Below are 17711 nucleotides of genomic sequence, written 5' to 3'. Positions count from 1 at the left end.
ACCCTCTCGACCAGGGGGTCCGTTTTATGGGTCCTCACGTGTCTTCTCAGTAGGACCGGCCCTGGGGACGTCAGCCATGGCGGTAGCGATGTCCCTGATGTGGACTTCCTTGGGAAGACGAACATTTTCTCATGAGGGGTGGCGTTAGTGGCAGTGCAGAGCAGTGACCGAATAGAGTGGAGCGCATCGGGGAGCACATCCTGCCAGCGGGAGGTTGGAAGGCCCCTAGACTTTAAGGCTAGCAGGACGGCCTTCCAAACTGTCGCATTTTCTCTTTCCACCTGTCCGTTCCCCCGGGGGTTGTAACTGGTGGTCCTGCTTGTGGCAATACCCCTAGTTAGCAGGTACTGACGGAGTTCGTCGCTCATAAACGATGAGCCCCGGTCGCTATGGATATAGCTGGGGAAGCCGAACAGGGTGAAGAGGTTGTTCAGACATTTAATGACCGTGGCACTGGTCATGTCCGGGCAGGGGAAGGCGAACGGGAAACGGGAGTACTCATCAATAATATTGAGGAAGTACACATTGCGGTCGGAGGAGGGGAGAGGCCCTTTAAAATCAACGCTCAGGCGCTCGAAGGGGCGAGTGGCTTTTATCAGGTGGGCCCTGTCTGGTCTATAAAAGTGTGGTTTGCACTCAGCGCAGACTTGGCAGTTCCTGGTCATGGTCCTGACCTCCTCAATAGAGTAAGGCAGGTTGCGGGCCTTGATGAGGTGGAAGAACCTGGTGACCCCCGGGTGGCAGAGGTCATTGTGGAGGACCCGTAGTCTATCGATCTGCGCGCTGGCGCAGGTGCCACGCGATAGCGCATCCGGGGGTTCATTTAGCTTCCCGGGCCGGTACAAGATCTCGTAGTTGTAGGTGGAAAGTTCGATTCTCCACCTCAAGATCTTGTCATTTTTGATTTTGCCCCTCTGCTTGTTGTTAAACATAAAAGCAACTGAACGCTGGTCAGTGAGCAGGGTAAATCGTTTTCCGGCCAGGTAGTGCCTCCAATGACGCACAGCCTCCACAATCGCCTGGGCCTCCTTCTCAACAGCGGAGTGTCTGGTCTCCGGGCCTTGGAGGGTTCGTGAAAAGAAGGCCACGGGTCTCCCCGCCTGATTGAGGGTAGCGGCCAGGGCAAAGTCGGACGCGTCGCTTTCCACCTGGAAGGGGATGGATTCGTCCACTGCGTGCATGGTGGCTTTGGCAATGTCCTCCTTGATACGGTGGAAGGCTAAGCGGGCCTCTGCCGTCAAGGGAAAAGAGGTGGACTTGATCAGCGGACGGGCCTTGTCCGCATAGTAGGGGACCCACTGGGCGTAATAGGAGAAAAACCCTAGGCACCTCTTCAGGGCCTTGAGGCAGTGGGGCAGTGGAAGTTCCATAAGGGGACGCATCCGGTCGGGGTCGGGGCCGATGACTCCGTGTTCCACAACACAGCCAAGGATGGCGAGGCGGTTTGTGCGGAATATGCACTTCTCCTTGTTATATGTCAGGTTTAGGAGTTGGGCGGTGCGGAGGAATTTTTCGAGGTTTGCGTCATGGTCCTGCAAGTCACGGCCGCAGATGGTCACATTGTCCAGATATGGGAAAGTGGCCTGCAACGCATTTTGATCTACCATCCGGTCCATCTCCCTTTGGAAGATGGAGACCCCGTTGGTGACGCCAAAGGGAACCCTAAGGAAGTGGTAGAGGCGGCCGTTTGCCTCAAAGGCAGTGTACTGGCGGTCCTCAGGGCGGATGGGGAGCTGGTGGTACGCTGATTTCAGGTCAATGGTCGAGAAGACGCGGTACTGCGCGATCTGGTTGACCATATCAGCTATACGGGGGAGTGGGTAGGCGTCCAGCAGGGTGTAGCGATTTATTGTCTGGCTGTAGTCGATGACCAGGCGCTGCTTCTCGCTGGTCTTAACAACCACAACCTGGGCTCGCCAGGGGCTGGTGCTGCCCTCAATAATCCCTTCTTTCAGGAGCCGCTCCACTTCGGTTTTAATGAAAACCCTGTCCCCGGCACTGTATAAGAACATAAGAACATAAGAAATAGGAGCAGGAGTAGGCCAATCGGCCCCTCGAGCCTGCTCCACCATTCAATAAGATCATGGCCTGCTCTTTGTGGCGATGGGCTTACAGTCGGGGGTGAGGTTAGCAAACAGTGGTGGGGGGGTGACTCTGAGTGTGGAGAGGTTGCACCTGGTGCGCGGCGGGCAATTTGGAAGCTGCTGGCTGCGGACTGTGAGTGGGGGTAGGGGTCCACCGTACGCCATCGTAACACTTTTAAGGTGGCACTGAAAATCTAACCCCAGCAGGACGGCAGCGCAGAGGTCAGGCAGGACCAGAAGTTTAAAATGATCGTACACGGTCCCATCTACTACGAGTGTCACCACGCAGTAGCCGCCGATGTCCGCCGACTGGGACTCGGAGACCATAGAAATCCGCTGTTGCGCAGGCAGGACTGGGAGAGAGCAACGCCGCACCGTGTCGGGGTGGATGAAGCTCTCCGTGCTCCCAGAGTCAAAAAGGCAGATTGTATCGTGACCATTTACCTTAATGTCCATTGTGGAACTGGCCAGTTGGTGCGGTCTCGCTTGGTCCAGTGTAACGGATGCCAGCGTAGGGGTCGGTGTGTCGCTGCGGGTATCAGATGAGGCGGTGTCGGGGGCCTGCTGCGTCCCGGCTGTCGTCCAAGATGGCGGCGTCCATGATCCCCATGTGGCTGGAGGCGTCCAAAATGGCTGCTGTACCGGTGATTCGCACACGGCCGGGGAGGTCCAAAATGGCGGCCCGCATGGCCCACACGCGGCGCTGCTGGGGTTCGGGGTGGCTTTGGCCCTGCAGACGCTAGCGTAGTGTCCCTTCTTCCCGCAGCCCGAGCAGATCGCGTTTTTCGCCGGGCAGCGCGCTCTGGGGTGTTTTGCCTGGCCACAGAAGTAGCATTTCTGGCCTTGGGGCACTGCTGTCTGGCCTTGGGACACTGCTGCGGTAGTTGGGCCGTTGTTGGGGTGTGGCTGGGGTGGCACGGCGCTATGAGGCGGTCCTACCGTGTCCCAGGCTGTCATTCCCCACGGCGTCCACGGTGCAGAGGAGTAGGCATCCATGCCCTGGTAGGCTGCATCCAACGATAGTGCGAGTTCAGAGGCCTTGTTGAGGTCGAGGTTACTCTGCTCCAACAGTCGCTGTCGTGTGTAATTGGATCTGTGGCCCGCTTCAAAAGCGTCCCGGATAAGTTCCTCTGTGTACACGGCGGCCTTTACATCCTTACAACCACAGGCCCGGCCAAGCACAGACAGTGCCTGAAGGTATTCCACGGTCGATTCCCCAGGTTGTTGTTTACGACTCCCCAGGAGGTGCCTGGCGTACACTTCGTTCATTGGGCGCGTGTACTGGTCCTTGAGGAGCTTGATAGCATCCGCGTACGAGGTCGCGTCTTGGATGACCGAGTACACTCGGTGGTTCACTTTGGAGGTCAGGACATCCAGTTTGTCCTCGTCCGATTTGATTGCTTCGGAGGCGGTCAGGAATTTTTCGAAACACTTAAGCCAGTGAGTAAACTTGGTGGATGAGTCCGCCTCCCGATGATCTAAGTCCAGGCATGCTGGTGTGAGGATCTTCTCCATTATAAAAATGTTGTTAATAAAATTGATGCGCTATCAATTACTCATAAAAGACTGAGAGTTAGAAGAGTAACTAAAGGCTTTTATTAACAACAGAATGGAGGTCTGCCTCGAGTGGTCGACCGGTCCAGGATACCAAGGGCTGGGGAGCAGTCACCTTTATACTAGGACCTGTGGGAGGAGTCAGCCGAGGCATGTCCAGGCATGTACACAGTGGAATACAAACAGGACAAACAGGAATACAAACAGTGGTTTACCACAGCCTCTACCATTTCATTGTTTCCCATTATTATTTCCCCAGTCTCGTCCTCTAATGGACCAACATTTATTTTAGCTACTCTCTTCCTTTTTATATACTTGTAGAAGCTCTTACTGTCAGTTTTTATATTTATTGCTAGTTTACTCTCATAAGCTATTTTCTCCCTCTTTATTATTTTTTTAGTCATCCTTTGCTGATTTCTAAAATGTTCCCAATCTTCTGGCCTACCACTAATCTTTGCAGCATTATATGCCTTTTCTTTCAATTTGATACCATCCTTAACTTCCTTGGTTAGCCATGGTTGGTTCATCCTTCTCTTTGAGTCTGTCTTTCTCACTGAAATATGTCTTTGTTGAGAGTCATGAAATATCTTTCAATATGATACCATCCTTAACTTCCTTGGTTAGCCATGGTTGGTTCATCCTTCTCTTTGAGTCTGTCTTTCTCACTGAAATATATCTTTGTTGAGAGTCATGAAATGTCTCTTTAAATGTCTGCCACTGCTTTTCAACCGTTTTACCTTCTAATCTATTTTCCCAGTCCACTTTAGCCAACTCTCTCCTCAAACCTTTGTAATTGCCTTTATTTAAGTTTAATACTCTAGTTTCAGGCTCAAGTTTCTCACCTTCAAACTGAATGTGGAATTCTATCATGCTATGATCACTCTTCCCTAGAGGATCCTTTACTATGAGATCATTAATTAGTCCTGTTTCATTACACATTACCAGATCTAAAATAGCCTGTTCCCTGGTCAGTTCCACAAGGTATTGTTCCAAGAAACTGTCCTGAATACACTCTATGAACTCATCCTCAAGGCTGCTTTTGCCAATCTGATTTGTCCAATCTATATGAAGATTAAAATCGCCCATGATTATTGCAGTACCTTTCTTACAAGCCCCCATTATTTCTTGATTTATACACTGTCCTATAGTGTATCTACTGTTCGGGGACTTATGGACTACTCCCACCAGTGCCTTCTTTCCCTTACTATTTCTTACCTCCACCCAAATTGATTCTATATCTGGAACTTCCGAGCCAAGATCATTTCTCACTATTGTACTGATCTCATCCTTTATTAACAGAAATACCCCACCTCCTTTTTCTTTCTGTCTATCCTTCCAAAATGTCAAATACCCCTGAATATTCAGTTCCCAGCCTTGGTCACATTGCAACCACGTCTCTGTGATGGCTATTGGATCATATCCATTTATTTCTATTTGTGCCATCAATTCATTTATCTTGTTATATGAATGCTGCGTGCATTCAGATAAAGAGTCTTTAATTTTGTCTTTTTATCATTTTTCCCTACTCTGACCCTATTTGCTGGTGCACTCTTATGTTTGTATGCTCTGTCCCTTCCTGTCACACTCTGGTTTTCATTGCCCATATCACTACCCTGTACTATTGCTCTGTCCTTTCTCTTTAACTTTCTAAATTTACCCTCGCTTGAACCGCTCCCCCCCCCCCCAACCGCACTATTTAATTTAAATCCCTATCTACAGCCCTGGCTATTCGATGGAAAACAGTTTGGGTGCACATCAATACAAAAATGGTATGATACCTCAGGAGATAGCAAAGAGTTGAGGTCTGAGACCAGTCAGTCTGTTATAGTGCCAGGATGTGTAATATAAGAGACAGTAAAGAAAATAAGGTCAAAGTGGTTGTGTTTAGGGATGCCAATCAGGTAATATTTCCTGAATATATTTCCAGGGTAACCAGGATTTCAATAAACATGTGGCACACTGTAGGAGATAAGCAATGAATCAAACACTTTTGTAAAATTACCTTTCTGAAACTAACTGTGAAATCATTTATTTTGGGTTCAGACAATTATTAAAATGCAAAATCCAATTGACTCTCCAAACAAAACTAAATAGCAATTTTTCTCATAACCAACTGTCCTTGGCCTTAACATCAGGGTTGAGCAGGGCTGTGTAACAAACTGGTTTGAAAGTCCTAGTGCCAGCTGGTGGGAAACATTTGACTTGGGAGGTGTCCCAGTTATGGTCAGATTGCCTTTGCTTCCATTCTACACACAAGTCAAGTGATTGTAATTTAGTAGACGACCAGGTCTAATGTTATCAAACACTGCCTTGTGTTGCAGTTTAAATTACTTACTCAGCTCAATTTGGAGGCTAATTACTATGCCAAAGTATAGGCACATGTTTGAAAGATTTCTAAGTCGTATGAGAAATAGATTATTTTGCTGCCAATTGCTGCAGATTCTGGCACTTTCAGATAAAGATACAGGAATCTTCATAATTTAGTAACTACAAATAATTGTTGTAAGCAAAATAAATTATTTCACAGTTATTTTAGAAAGGCAATTTTACAAAATTGTTTGATTCATTGCTTATCTCCTACAATGGACCATGGGGGGAAAATTTGGTTGCTTTGCGCCTCCTGTTAGCACGCTAAGAGTAGCATCCCGGCGAAGTTAGTGCCCCAAAGGGGGCGCGACTCAATTTCTCCCCCCATATGTTTATTGCAATTGTGCTAATCCTAGAAATATCCACAAAGAGAAGCTCTGGAAAATATATCTGATTGGCATCCCTGAATAATGGTATTCTGACCTTCATTTTCTTTGGTGTCTCCCAAAGTTACTGCTCTTTATTATATAGTAATTTTAGACGATTAACACATTCTATGGTTGCGGGATAGAAAGCAGAAAGTAGGGGTGAATGAATGTTTCTCGGATTGGCAGCTTGCGAGTAGTGGTGTGTCCCAGGGATTTGTGCTGGGACCAATGTTCCCGTTAAACTGTGCAGTCTGGAGGTCCTGTGCAGGACACTCAGTGGCTTTTAAATAGAAAAACCACACATGTGCGGAAATTTGAATGGGCCGCGCACCCAAAAAAAATATTAGCGGGAACATTGGCTGGGACCTCTTTTGTTTTCCATTTATATAAATGATTTGGACATAGGTACAAGAGGAAAGCTATCAAAGTTTGCTGATATCAAATTAAGGGGCATGGCAAATGAATGCAGGAGACTGCAGGATGACCTGGATAGGTGACAGATGCGGGTCAATGCAAAGAGATATGCAGTTATACATTTTGGGCCAAATAATAGTGAAAGTAAGTATACCCTAAATGGCAAGATGCTTAACAAAGTAGGGAAACAGCGAAATCTAGGGGTGCAGGTGCATAGATCTTTAAAAATGAGGGTGCAGATAGCAATATCATAAAAAGGAATAATGGGATTCTGGATTTAATACATAGGGGCGTTAAATAGAAAAGCACGGAAGTGATGGTGAATGTGGCTGGGCCACTTTCAATTATTGTGTGCATTCCATTAAAGCAAGGATATTGGAGCCATGGAAAGAGTACAGTGAAGATTTACTAGAATGATACCAGGAATGAAAAGTTATAGTTATGGAAAAGACTTGAAATATTGTAGCTTTCTTCTCTTGAACCGAGAAGGATATGGGGGAAGGTGTTCAAAATAATGAAAGATTTGAGTGGGTAAATAGTTGAAATTTTTTTCCACTGGTTGGTGAATTGATAACAAAGATTTCTACTAGATGAACAAAGGGAAGTTAGAAGCAATTATTTGACACATTATTAGAACATGAACAAGTGGCTATTGAGGCCAAGATTCTAACATCATTTAAAAGGCAATTGAATACATTCTTGAAAAGGAAGCATGTTGAAGGATATGGGGAAAGGACAGAGAAATGGCAGATTAGAGTAGATAGCTTCAGATGAAGAGTTAGCAGCAGCACAGGAGCGTTGAGCCAAATTCTAATTTCTATAATACTCTAAATCACTGTACCAGACACCCAAAAGAGAACTATTATTTTAAAATTAATGAACAGTCTGCATCTCATAATATCATCTCAAAACTCTCTACTTTATCAATGCTACCAAGATTAAAGCCTTCCAAATTCAAATTACCATCCTAAAAGCCTTTGCCCCTCCCTACGTTCTCACTGTGATGAAATTAATACTCATCACACATAGGGGGTGAATTTCTGCGGGGGTTCTCCTGCTTGTCCACCGTAACTTTGGCGGATGCGCCGTGGAAACCCGTTCATACTGGTTTCGATGGTTTCCAAAGCTATGCCAGACAAGCGGGAGATTCTCCGCAGAAATTCACCCCCACAGTCTCCTACTTTAACTCTTTCGCAGGGCCCCAAAACTATGAAACTACTTTCCCATCCTAGAATATTCAGGTTTTAAAACCAAACTTGGTATCACTGAATTACTACTACCTGATTCACCTCTTCCCTTTTACTCTTTACTCTACGTTCTTCCAACTCTGGTCTCTTGTGTATCCCCTACTTCCTTCGCCCCACCATTGGTGGCTGTACCTTCGGCTGTCTAGGCCCTAAGCTCTGAAATTCCTCCCCCAAACCTCTTCGCCTCTCCATCACTCTACTCTTTTAAGACTCAACTTAAAACCACTCTTTGACCGTGTTTGGTGACCTGTTCTAATGTCTCCTGCTTTGGCTCAGTGTCAATATTTGTCTGATTATACTCCATTGAAGTGCCTTGGGATGTTTTACTATTTTAAAGGCGCTATATGAATGGAGGTTAGTGGTGGTGTTGTTGTTGTTGCAACCTTGTTCATGTCTGCAAGAAGGGCCTTGGCCTCTCACTTCGGTTTCTTGATATCAAAACACAGAATGATTTAGTGGCAATGGGTTCACTGCCTTACGATGAAAAGCACAGTTGATTTTAACTACAGATAAATGTTGTTGCGATTCAAAATTTCCATTCATTTAAACAACCATTAAAATTCTGTGGAATTATATCAGCTCCAGACAGTACCCAAAGGTCCAGCACAATAATAACTAACTACAAGCTTTTGTTTAAAAGTATTTGTTGGATTAAAGCGATAACTTATAAAATGTAGTAAGTTTTCCCGTCTAGATGTTCCAGCAGATTATGAATGAACTCTGTAACATTCAGTTTAATATCCTGTGCGTTATTCTGCTTAACAACAACTTTATAATTATAACTTGCAGTATATAATGAAAATGAGTTACATACTTCAGTTTAATGGTTAATCGGTGCATTGTTAAGTATGTGGCTTCAACAGCTTCTCAAATAAAAACTGCTATAAAACATTCAATTTCAGGATAAATTACTGATCTCTTCTTACCTCCTGGAAAACCATCCCAGACTTCCAATCTGTCAAAGCGACATAACATTCCCTCCCGTGGATTACTATCTGGTTCCAAGTCAAAGCTTTCAAACTCCAGAAGGATCTCTGCCATCGCTGGTGCAAAGATCATGTAGGTGCATTCCAAATTATTTGGATATTTCTCAGGAAATCCAGGCGACTTTATCTCTGCACTTTGTGCAGTGAAATTTTTGGAACATTCTGGCCCTGAAATACAGAACAATGAATTATTAATCAATAAAACATATAGGGGTAGGAACTGAATACTGTGTGGGGTGTATAATAAGCAGCCCATGCGATATGTCGAGTAGAGCATAAACGCCAGCATGGGCTGGTTGGGCCGAATGGCCTGTTTCTGTGCCGTATATCCTATGTAATCCTATGTATATTGACCAAGACGAATTTCTACCCCATAATCTCCTCTGTCCAGCTCTCTTGTCTGTTGGAGTTAACCCATGAAATGAGCCACCACATTCCACTCCCCCCACCCCCCAAAAAAATCAATGAATACACTGTAACAATTTTTGTGGCTCTTGGTAAGGAGCTGTACTCCCTACTACAGCAAAGCCCACTCTCTCCACCGAAAACATCACCGAAGCACCTCTGAGACGTACATCAGTCAGAGCAAGTCAAGACTAAATTTAGAAAAGGAATGAGCGCTTTGGACTCTACCTCACAGCTCTGCCCCAGACAAGGCCCTGCAGAAACCGCCATGGAATGCCAGGACCTGACATTGCCAGGTCCTGTCCTAATTTGCAGCCCTTCCACTGCAGTCCCACCAGACATACAGCGGAAATGCTCTGGAAGGGCCGTGGATTTCCGGCTCTGTGAACGCAAGTGTGTCTCTGGGAGTAACATCAGTTGTAGTAAATATATATGTCAGTTGGTGTTGGCTTTCATCCCAAAAGCTATGATTACTTGATACATGTGCGTTGTGCGTCTCTGCAATTATTTTGTTGCCTCTGATGATGCACAATTACAGTCTTGAATATCATCAGCATTCCTACCGATAGCTTAAAAAGAGTAACTACTGGCAAAGTTTTCATTCACTTAACTGTTGCCACATGTAAACATTAACAACCCTGCTGGAAAACAGGCACCAAGCGATGACCTGCAGCACTTTATCAGTGGGGTAGTGCAGATGAAAATAGGTGAGACAGGAGACGCTATCGCTGTCAACATTGGCCTTGTGCAAGTCCATGGGGTAGCTGTAATAATCACACCTGGTAATTGTGGCAACCCATCATTAATTGGAGCACATTATGATCAAATAGAGACCAATGCAGCCTTCTTGCTTAACAATAATTGTGGCCTTTGACATAAAAGCCTGTTTTTTAAGGTTTAATAGCTTTGCTTTATGTGACTTCCAGCACTAAATATAATGGCATTCCTGATACTGCACAGTGTAAGGGATAGGCATGTGCATGGTTTAGGAATTTCAGCTGCCCACTGGAGAAACAGTAATTGCACCTTTCCTGTTGTTAATTTAAATTTTAAAGAAGGTTTTATGTGAGAATGGCAGTATTTTACTAACACCAGTGGGATGCACAAGTCTCTGCGAGCTGAGGGAGTCCTGGCGTATGTTTCCACAGGGAGTGATTCTGCTTGCACACCAGATGCGACCTATCATGCGCTGACACACAGGGTATAAGAGTTAATGCATACAGCGTGTGCCTGCCATTGGGATCCAGGTCGAACAGTGTTGACACAGGTGTTGCTATAAAGTGTTGTAATGAAATGAAATGATAAATAGCACTAGTTAGTGCAAGTTTTGCACACATGCATTAATTTTTTTCCTCCTTATCCTAAGCAGCATTGAAAAAAAAAAGCACTGGTATTTATATAAAGCCTCATCACTTTTCTCAGAAATAGCTCAAAGAATCATTAAATCTCTGAAGCTTGAAAGGAGGAATTAAAAATTAAAAATTCCAGAGAGTGACGACAGCCATTTCCATTTCAAGTATAAAGACCAGCAGCAGCAATATGGCGTCAGAGGGCTTTTGCGAGGGTACACGAGAGCAATCCCAACTAATGCTGGCCTTTCACATTAACCAAGGATTGGCCATGGTGCAATGCTTTATCTATTCTATGGATTTACAATTGCTTTGCCAGTTTCCACCAATTTCCTTCCCTTCTCTCCTGAAAATGTTGACGCTTGCCGGGCACAGTTCCGGAAGTGCTAGCCGACCTATGACACCTCACCCAAGCGGCCATTCTTCACACATGGGCCCACAAAGGGAGTGTCAACAGGTTTCTTGGGCATGAGGGACATCACAGCTGGAGATGATTCTATTCTCACCTGATGTCGCACATGCTTACTTTCACAGCTGAAGTCACTGGATAGCAATCAGGAGCGGGGAGGGAACTTTTCCTGAATTTTCCCCCCTCTCCGCCCAGGGGCACTCTGGCTAAATAAAGGGCCGGATTGAACCCGGGACCTCCTGGTCTGGATGGCCCTGTTCCACACTGGACAGCATATTTGCCAGATGCACTATCGGGGAGCTGAGATTTGTTTTTAAACATGGTTTGGATGCATCGCACGGTGCCAAACATAATGTGATAATTAAATGCAGTTGGTTATCATTTTTCATTCTTGCTGGAGTTAATTATCATGTTCTGATGCTGTGAAATGAGCAAGAACACCCACAGAATAAATTACTTTATCAACAAAACATCCATCAACATGGGAAAAACCTAAAACCTGAAGATCAGTTTTGTGCAGGGTGGCACAGGCCATTGGAGCCCTGACGCCCTGCGACACAGAAGGAAAGGATATAGGGTGTACTCCCGCGATGTTCCACATCCTGGCCACCGAACTCAGTTGTGTTATTGTGAGGAGGCACTGAAGGGTGGAATAGTGCTTTCTTGCAGCGTGGAAGGGAAAACCAGAAGAAGGATCAGTACAGGGCAGTCTTGCTAATTTCTTAGGTGCTGGCAACCATGGCAGATATGCTTTTGCCTCACTGAAGTGCCTATCTACTGCTGACATGCTGATCGTGTGCCAACGGTGCTTCTCGAGTGTGATACTCACCACTCGCCTGGTTGGGTGCAGCCACTACAACACTAAAGAAGCTCAACACTATCCAGGACAGAGCAGTTCACTTGAACAGCCCCCATATGAGTAGATTCAGTATCCACCCACTCCATCTCCGGTGCACGGTGGCTGTGGTATGTATGATCTACAAGGTGCACTGCAGTAACTCACCAAGGTTACTTCAACCTTCCCTCCCTTGCGGGCTCTACCATCAAGAAGGACAAGCAGTAATGTCATGGGAACACCATCAAGTTCCCCTCTGAGTCACAAACCATCCTAAATGTCGTTCCATCATTGTCGGTGGGTCAATATCTTGGAATTTCCTATCTAACACCAGTGTGGGGGTACTGTTGCCACAAGGCCCAGGTGGGTTCCGCCAGGGCCACTCAGCTCCTGACCTCATTACAGCCTTGGTCCAAACATGGACAAAAGAGCTGAACTCAAGAGGTGAGGTGAGAGTGACTGCCCTTGACATCAAGGCAGCATTTGATCAAGTGTGGCATCGAGGAGCCCTAGCAAAACTGAAGTCAATGGGAATCAAGGGGAAAACTCTCCATTGGTTGGAATCATACCTAGCACAAAGGAAGTTGGCTGTGGTTGTTGGAGGTCATTCATCTCAATCACATGACATCACTGCAGGAGTTCCTCAGGGCAGTGTCCTAGGCCCAACCATCTTCAGCTGTTTCATCAATGACCTTCCCTCCATCATAAGGTCAGAAGTGGGGATGTTCGCTGATGATTGCACACTGTTCAGCACCATTCGAGACTCGTCAGATACTGACGCAGTCCGTGTCCATATGCAGAAAGACCTGGACAACATTCAGACTTGGGCTGACAAGTGGCAAGTAACATTCGCACCCCACAAGTGCCAGGCAATGACCATCTCCAACAAGCGAGACTCTAACCATCTCCCCTTGACATTCAATGGCATTACCATCGCTGAATCCCCCACTATCAACATCCTGGGGGTTACCATTGATCAGAAACTGAACTGGACCAGCCATGTAAATACTGTGGCTACAAGAGCAGGCCAGAGGCTGGGAATTCTGCGGCGAGTGTCTCACCTCCTGACTCCCCAAAGCCTTTCCACCATCTACAAGGCACAAGTCAGGAGTGTGATGGAATACTCTCCACTTGGCTGGATGAGTGCAGCTCCAACAACACTCAAGAAGCTCAACACCATTCAGGATAAAGCAACCCGCTTGATTGGCACTCCATCCACCACCTTCAACATTCACTCCCTCCACCACCGGTGCACTGTGGCTGCAGTGTGTACCATCTACAAGATGCACTGCAGCAACTCGTCAAAGCTCCTTCAACAGCACCTTCCAAATCCGCGACCTCTACCACCTAGAAGGACAAGGGCAGCAGACGCATGGGAACATCACCACCTACAAGTTCCCCTCCAAGCCACACACCATCCTGACTTGGAGCTGTATCGCTGTTCCTTCGCTGTCGCTGGGCCAAAATCCTGGAACTCCCTTCCTAACAGCATTGTGGGTGTACCTACACCATATGGACTGCAGCAGTTCAAGAAGGCAGCTCACCACCATCTTCTCAAGGGCAATTAGGGATGGGCACTAAATGCAGGCCTAGCCAGTGACGCCCACATCCCATCAATGAATTTTAAAAAACGGACTGCAGCAGGTGAAGGAGGAAAGGCCACCAACTTCTCAGGGCAACTAAGGATGGGCAAGTAATGCGACCTTGGCTGTGTCGCCTACATCACGAGAACAAATAAAACCAGCTGATGGCACTATTTAGGGCCGCACCTGATCTTCCATTGGAATAACAAACTCTTGCTGTTTAGAACGAGGGTCAGCACCTGAACTTTAACTTGTCTGTTCTCTCACAGATGTTGCCTGACCTGACCTGAGACTTTCCAGCATTTTCTGTTTTGGTTTCAAACTTTTTTTGTGCTCTGCTAAGGGAATTGAGCTAGCAGTACAAACAGAGAGGAGTGGTGCACACAAGTCGCACGCCCTGTACCTGATCCCTTGGAACCTAAAGATAAAATGGGCTCAACTATTGCAGGGGCCAGGAGCAACCCAGTTACCTGCTTGCCTGTTCTTCCGGCCAGGGATGGTGAGTGTTAAAGAGAAACCCCAGAGTGGAGAAGGGAAATAAACAAATGCAGTCTCACCCTAAAGTAGAATGGTTGGCCTATTAGTTGAGAAGGTAGGTCACTCTATGTTGCCATACTGTTGTTCAATAATACTCCGCTATGATTATTTGAACGAACACCTTTGTGGCCTTCTGCGTATGTGCATGGTATACTGGAGCCGCACACGCGCACCCGATCCCCTGCTGTACATTCACGCTGTATACTAGAGCCGCACGTGCGCAGTACCCAACAGCGGCCTGCACCGTGGGCCACGCTTTCCTCGGCTCTGTGTGGAGAAGGCCAGGGAATCCGTTGGTGGCCTGGGGTGGAGGGAAGAGAGAGGATCGAAAGGGGGGGAGAGAGAGACAGAGAGAAAGAAGGAATCGGAGGTGGGAGAGAGAGAGAAGATCAGCGGAGTGAGAGAGGAAGGTGAGGGAAAGAGAGATCAAGGAGAGAGGGGAAGGGGAGAGAGAGAGAGAGGAGGGGAAGAGAGAGGAGGGGGAGGGAGAGAGAGAGGTCAGAGAGAGAGAGGAGGGGAAGAGAGAGGAGGGGGGAGAGAGAGAGGAGGGGAAGAGAGAGGAGATCGGAGATGGAGAGAGAGAGGAGATTGGAGGGGGAGAGAGAGAGAAGATCGGAGGGGGAGAGAGAGAGATCAGAGGGAGAGCGAGAGAGGAGATCGGAGGTGGGGAGATAATTAAAGGGGAGAGAGGAGATCGGAGGGAGAGAGAGAGAGGAGGGGAGAGAAGGGGGAGATCGGAGGGAGAGAGAGGAGGGGAGAGGGGGGAAGAGAGAGAGAAGGAGGGGAGAGAGAGAGGAGATCGGAGGCGGAGAGGGAGAGGAGGAGGAGAGAGTGGAGGGGGAGAGAGAGGAGGGGGGAGAGAGAGAGAGGAGGGGAAGAGAGAGGAGATCGGAGATGGAGAGAGAGAGGAGATTGGAGGGGGAGAGAGAGAGAAGATCGGAGGGGGAGAGAGAGAGATCAGAGGGAGAGCGAGAGAGGAGATCGGAGGTGGGGAGATAATTAAAGGGGAGAGAGGAGATCGGAGGGAGAGAGAGAGAGGAGGGGAGAGAAGGGGGAGATCGGAGGGAGAGAGAGAGGAGGGGAGAGGGGGGAAGAGAGAGAGAAGGAGGGGAGAGAGAGAGGAGATCGGAGGCGGAGAGGGAGAGGAGGAGGAGAGAGAGGAGGGGGAGAGAGAGAGGAGGGGAGAGAGAGAGATCGGAGGAGGAGAGGGAGATGATGGGGAGGAAGAGGGGAGATTGAAGGGGAGAGAGAGGAGGGAGAGAGAGAGGAAGGGGAGAGAGAGGAGATCGGTGGGGAAGAGAGAGGAGGGGAGAGAGAGGGGCGATTGGAGGGGAAAGAGAGAGAAGATCGGAGGGGGAGAGAGAGAGATCAGGGGGAGAGTGAGAGAAGAGATCGGAGGTGGGGAGATGATCGAAGGGGAGAGAGAGATCGGAGGGAGAGAGAGAGGAGATCGGAGGGGGGTGAGATCGAAAGGGGGAGAGAGAGATCGGAGAGAGAGAGAGGAGATCGGAGGAGGGTGAGGATCGAAGGGGGTAGAGAGAGGAGATCGAAGGTGGGGAGAGAGGGGGGAAAGAGAGGATCGAAGGGAGAGAGAGGATTGAAGGGAGGAAGAGAGAGGATCAGAGGGGGAGAGAGGAACTCGGGCGGGGGGGGGAGAAGAGATCAGGAACTCGGGGGGGGAGAGAAAGTCAAGAACTCGGGGTGAGGTAAAGAGCACGGAGAGCACAGTGGGGATGGGGGAAGAACGTGATCCAGATGGGAAGACAGATCACGTTCTTCCAAACCCACCCCCAGCCCCTTTACACCCGCACCACGTTCTCTCTCTCCTCCCCCCAGACCTGGTTGATTACTCGGAAAGCTCGGTGCATGTGTGGCAAGTGACATCATTGGACTGGATGAAATACAGAAGTCATGACACTGTCACTATTCACTTCATACCCAATACACCTGTTAACGATCCATGACCCACACACAATGCCCCATCTATGGGAGAGAGAAGGTCAGGAACTTGTTGGGGAGAAGGTCGGAACCCAGGGGGAAGGTCGGGAACTTGGGCAGGGGGAGAAGGTCAGGTACTTGGGCGGTGGGGGGGGGGAAGCTGAGGAACTTGGGCGGGGGGGTGAGGGGTTTAAGGTCAGGAACTTGGGCAGGGGGACAGGTCAGAAACCACGGGGGGGCGGGGGGGAAGTTAGGAATTTGTTGGGTGGGGCAGGAACGTGTTTGCGGGGGGGGAGGGGAGAAGGTCCGAACCTGCGAGGGTGAGCCCTGTCTGTTCTCTGTGAGCTCTGTCTGGAGCCTGGCAATCAGAATGAATGGTTCGAATTACACATTGCAAAGTACTTGATTACTTAGGCAGGATCTAATTGCACGTTCTAGATAAACTGCTGGGTGTGTCTTGTCCTTCAAGGGGACCAATCAGAAATCTGGTCTTGTCCTCCAAGGGGACTAATCAGAAATCGGGTGTTGCAAATAGATGCGACCATAATACTCCAGCTTCTGCTTTAAAAAAAATAAAAACCGAAGAGGGAAGTGCCACCTCAATCACCTCCTATAAAGCTTCAGGAAATGTTTTATTCCAATTTCAATTCCAAGCCAATGGCCACAAATGGAAGATCATTTACTCGCACTATAAAAGGGGCTGCCACACAATCTGCATGCAGTATATCTACAGCATTACAAGAGCTATTCGAAAATAGTATTTTAACACACAGCCTGTGTATAATTTTAGAGACATAGCATATGTTGATACTGGTTTCTGTACAAGGTTCACAAGCTGAATTGCATATGTTAATGTGCACAGAGGTGATGAATGTAGGGGTGATTTTTCATTGAGAATGTATGTATAAGTGATGTATGTTGGTACAGGTAATGTAAGCATACTTGTATGTATAGGCAGTGAATGTGTAGGTTATGTATGTAGCTGTGAGGTAGGTTTAGGTGATGTACATTTGTGGACGTCAGGTGAGTATGTAAATATAGGGCATGTCTGTATAGATAATGACCCGTAATTTGCAGTCAACGGCGAAGCAAAGGCATTCGCTGCTAGCTCTGAAGTAAAGTTCCCACAAAGATCTCACGATCTCTGTGGCGAGAAGTTCGGCTTTTCCGATGTGCAGTTGAAAGCAACGTGGGAATCCCATAGTGTGAGTTGCTGTGACGTCAACAACCTGTCCAAGCAGCCAATCACAATGCAGGATTCTCATAGACAGGAAACCAGGAAATAGAAAGCACTAATAATCAATCACTTTTAAAACATTTTTTACAGAGGGCGAAATAAAGATTGGGGCGTACACATTGGGTTAAGGTAGAAACTGAACTATCATGAACAAACCTTAAAAAAAAAATTAAATTAATTTTAAAATCTAATAATTCTTTACTTAATGGAGAAATTTGACATTCCACCAATATAAAATTAGTTTTTCAGGGCCAGCATGGTTGTTTATCAGTAGTTATCACTCGGATCGCTGTTAAAAACCCAGTTAATCTCAGATGAACTCAGTTGGGGTTTGTAACTGCGATATTTGTTCAGAAAAGAGAAGCTTTTGTCAGATCAGTGATTTCACCGATTTCTGG

At 47.3% G+C, this 17711-nt stretch overlaps 1 protein-coding gene across 5 annotated transcripts in view; it reads right to left on the bottom strand.

Moving 5' to 3' along the window:
• nrp1a (neuropilin 1a) overlaps positions 1-17711 on the bottom strand; it is a 181577-nt gene that overhangs the window by 113003 nt on the left and 50863 nt on the right. For all 5 annotated transcript variants that reach the window (XM_085987644.1, XM_085987641.1, XM_085987640.1 and 2 more), the window contains exon 5: positions 8961-9188. In XM_085987644.1, the coding sequence (XP_085843770.1) occupies positions 8961-9188 (228 nt within the window). The remainder of the gene's footprint in view (positions 1-8960; positions 9189-17711) is intronic.

This window comes from Somniosus microcephalus, chromosome 5 (assembly GCF_052327205.1).
Source record: "Somniosus microcephalus isolate GS21.2 chromosome 5, FLI_Smic_1.0, whole genome shotgun sequence".
Classification (NCBI taxonomy): Eukaryota; Metazoa; Chordata; class Chondrichthyes; order Squaliformes; family Somniosidae; genus Somniosus; species Somniosus microcephalus.
Note: the sequence above shows the minus strand (reverse complement) of the source record. Positions and strands in the feature narration are given on the sequence as shown.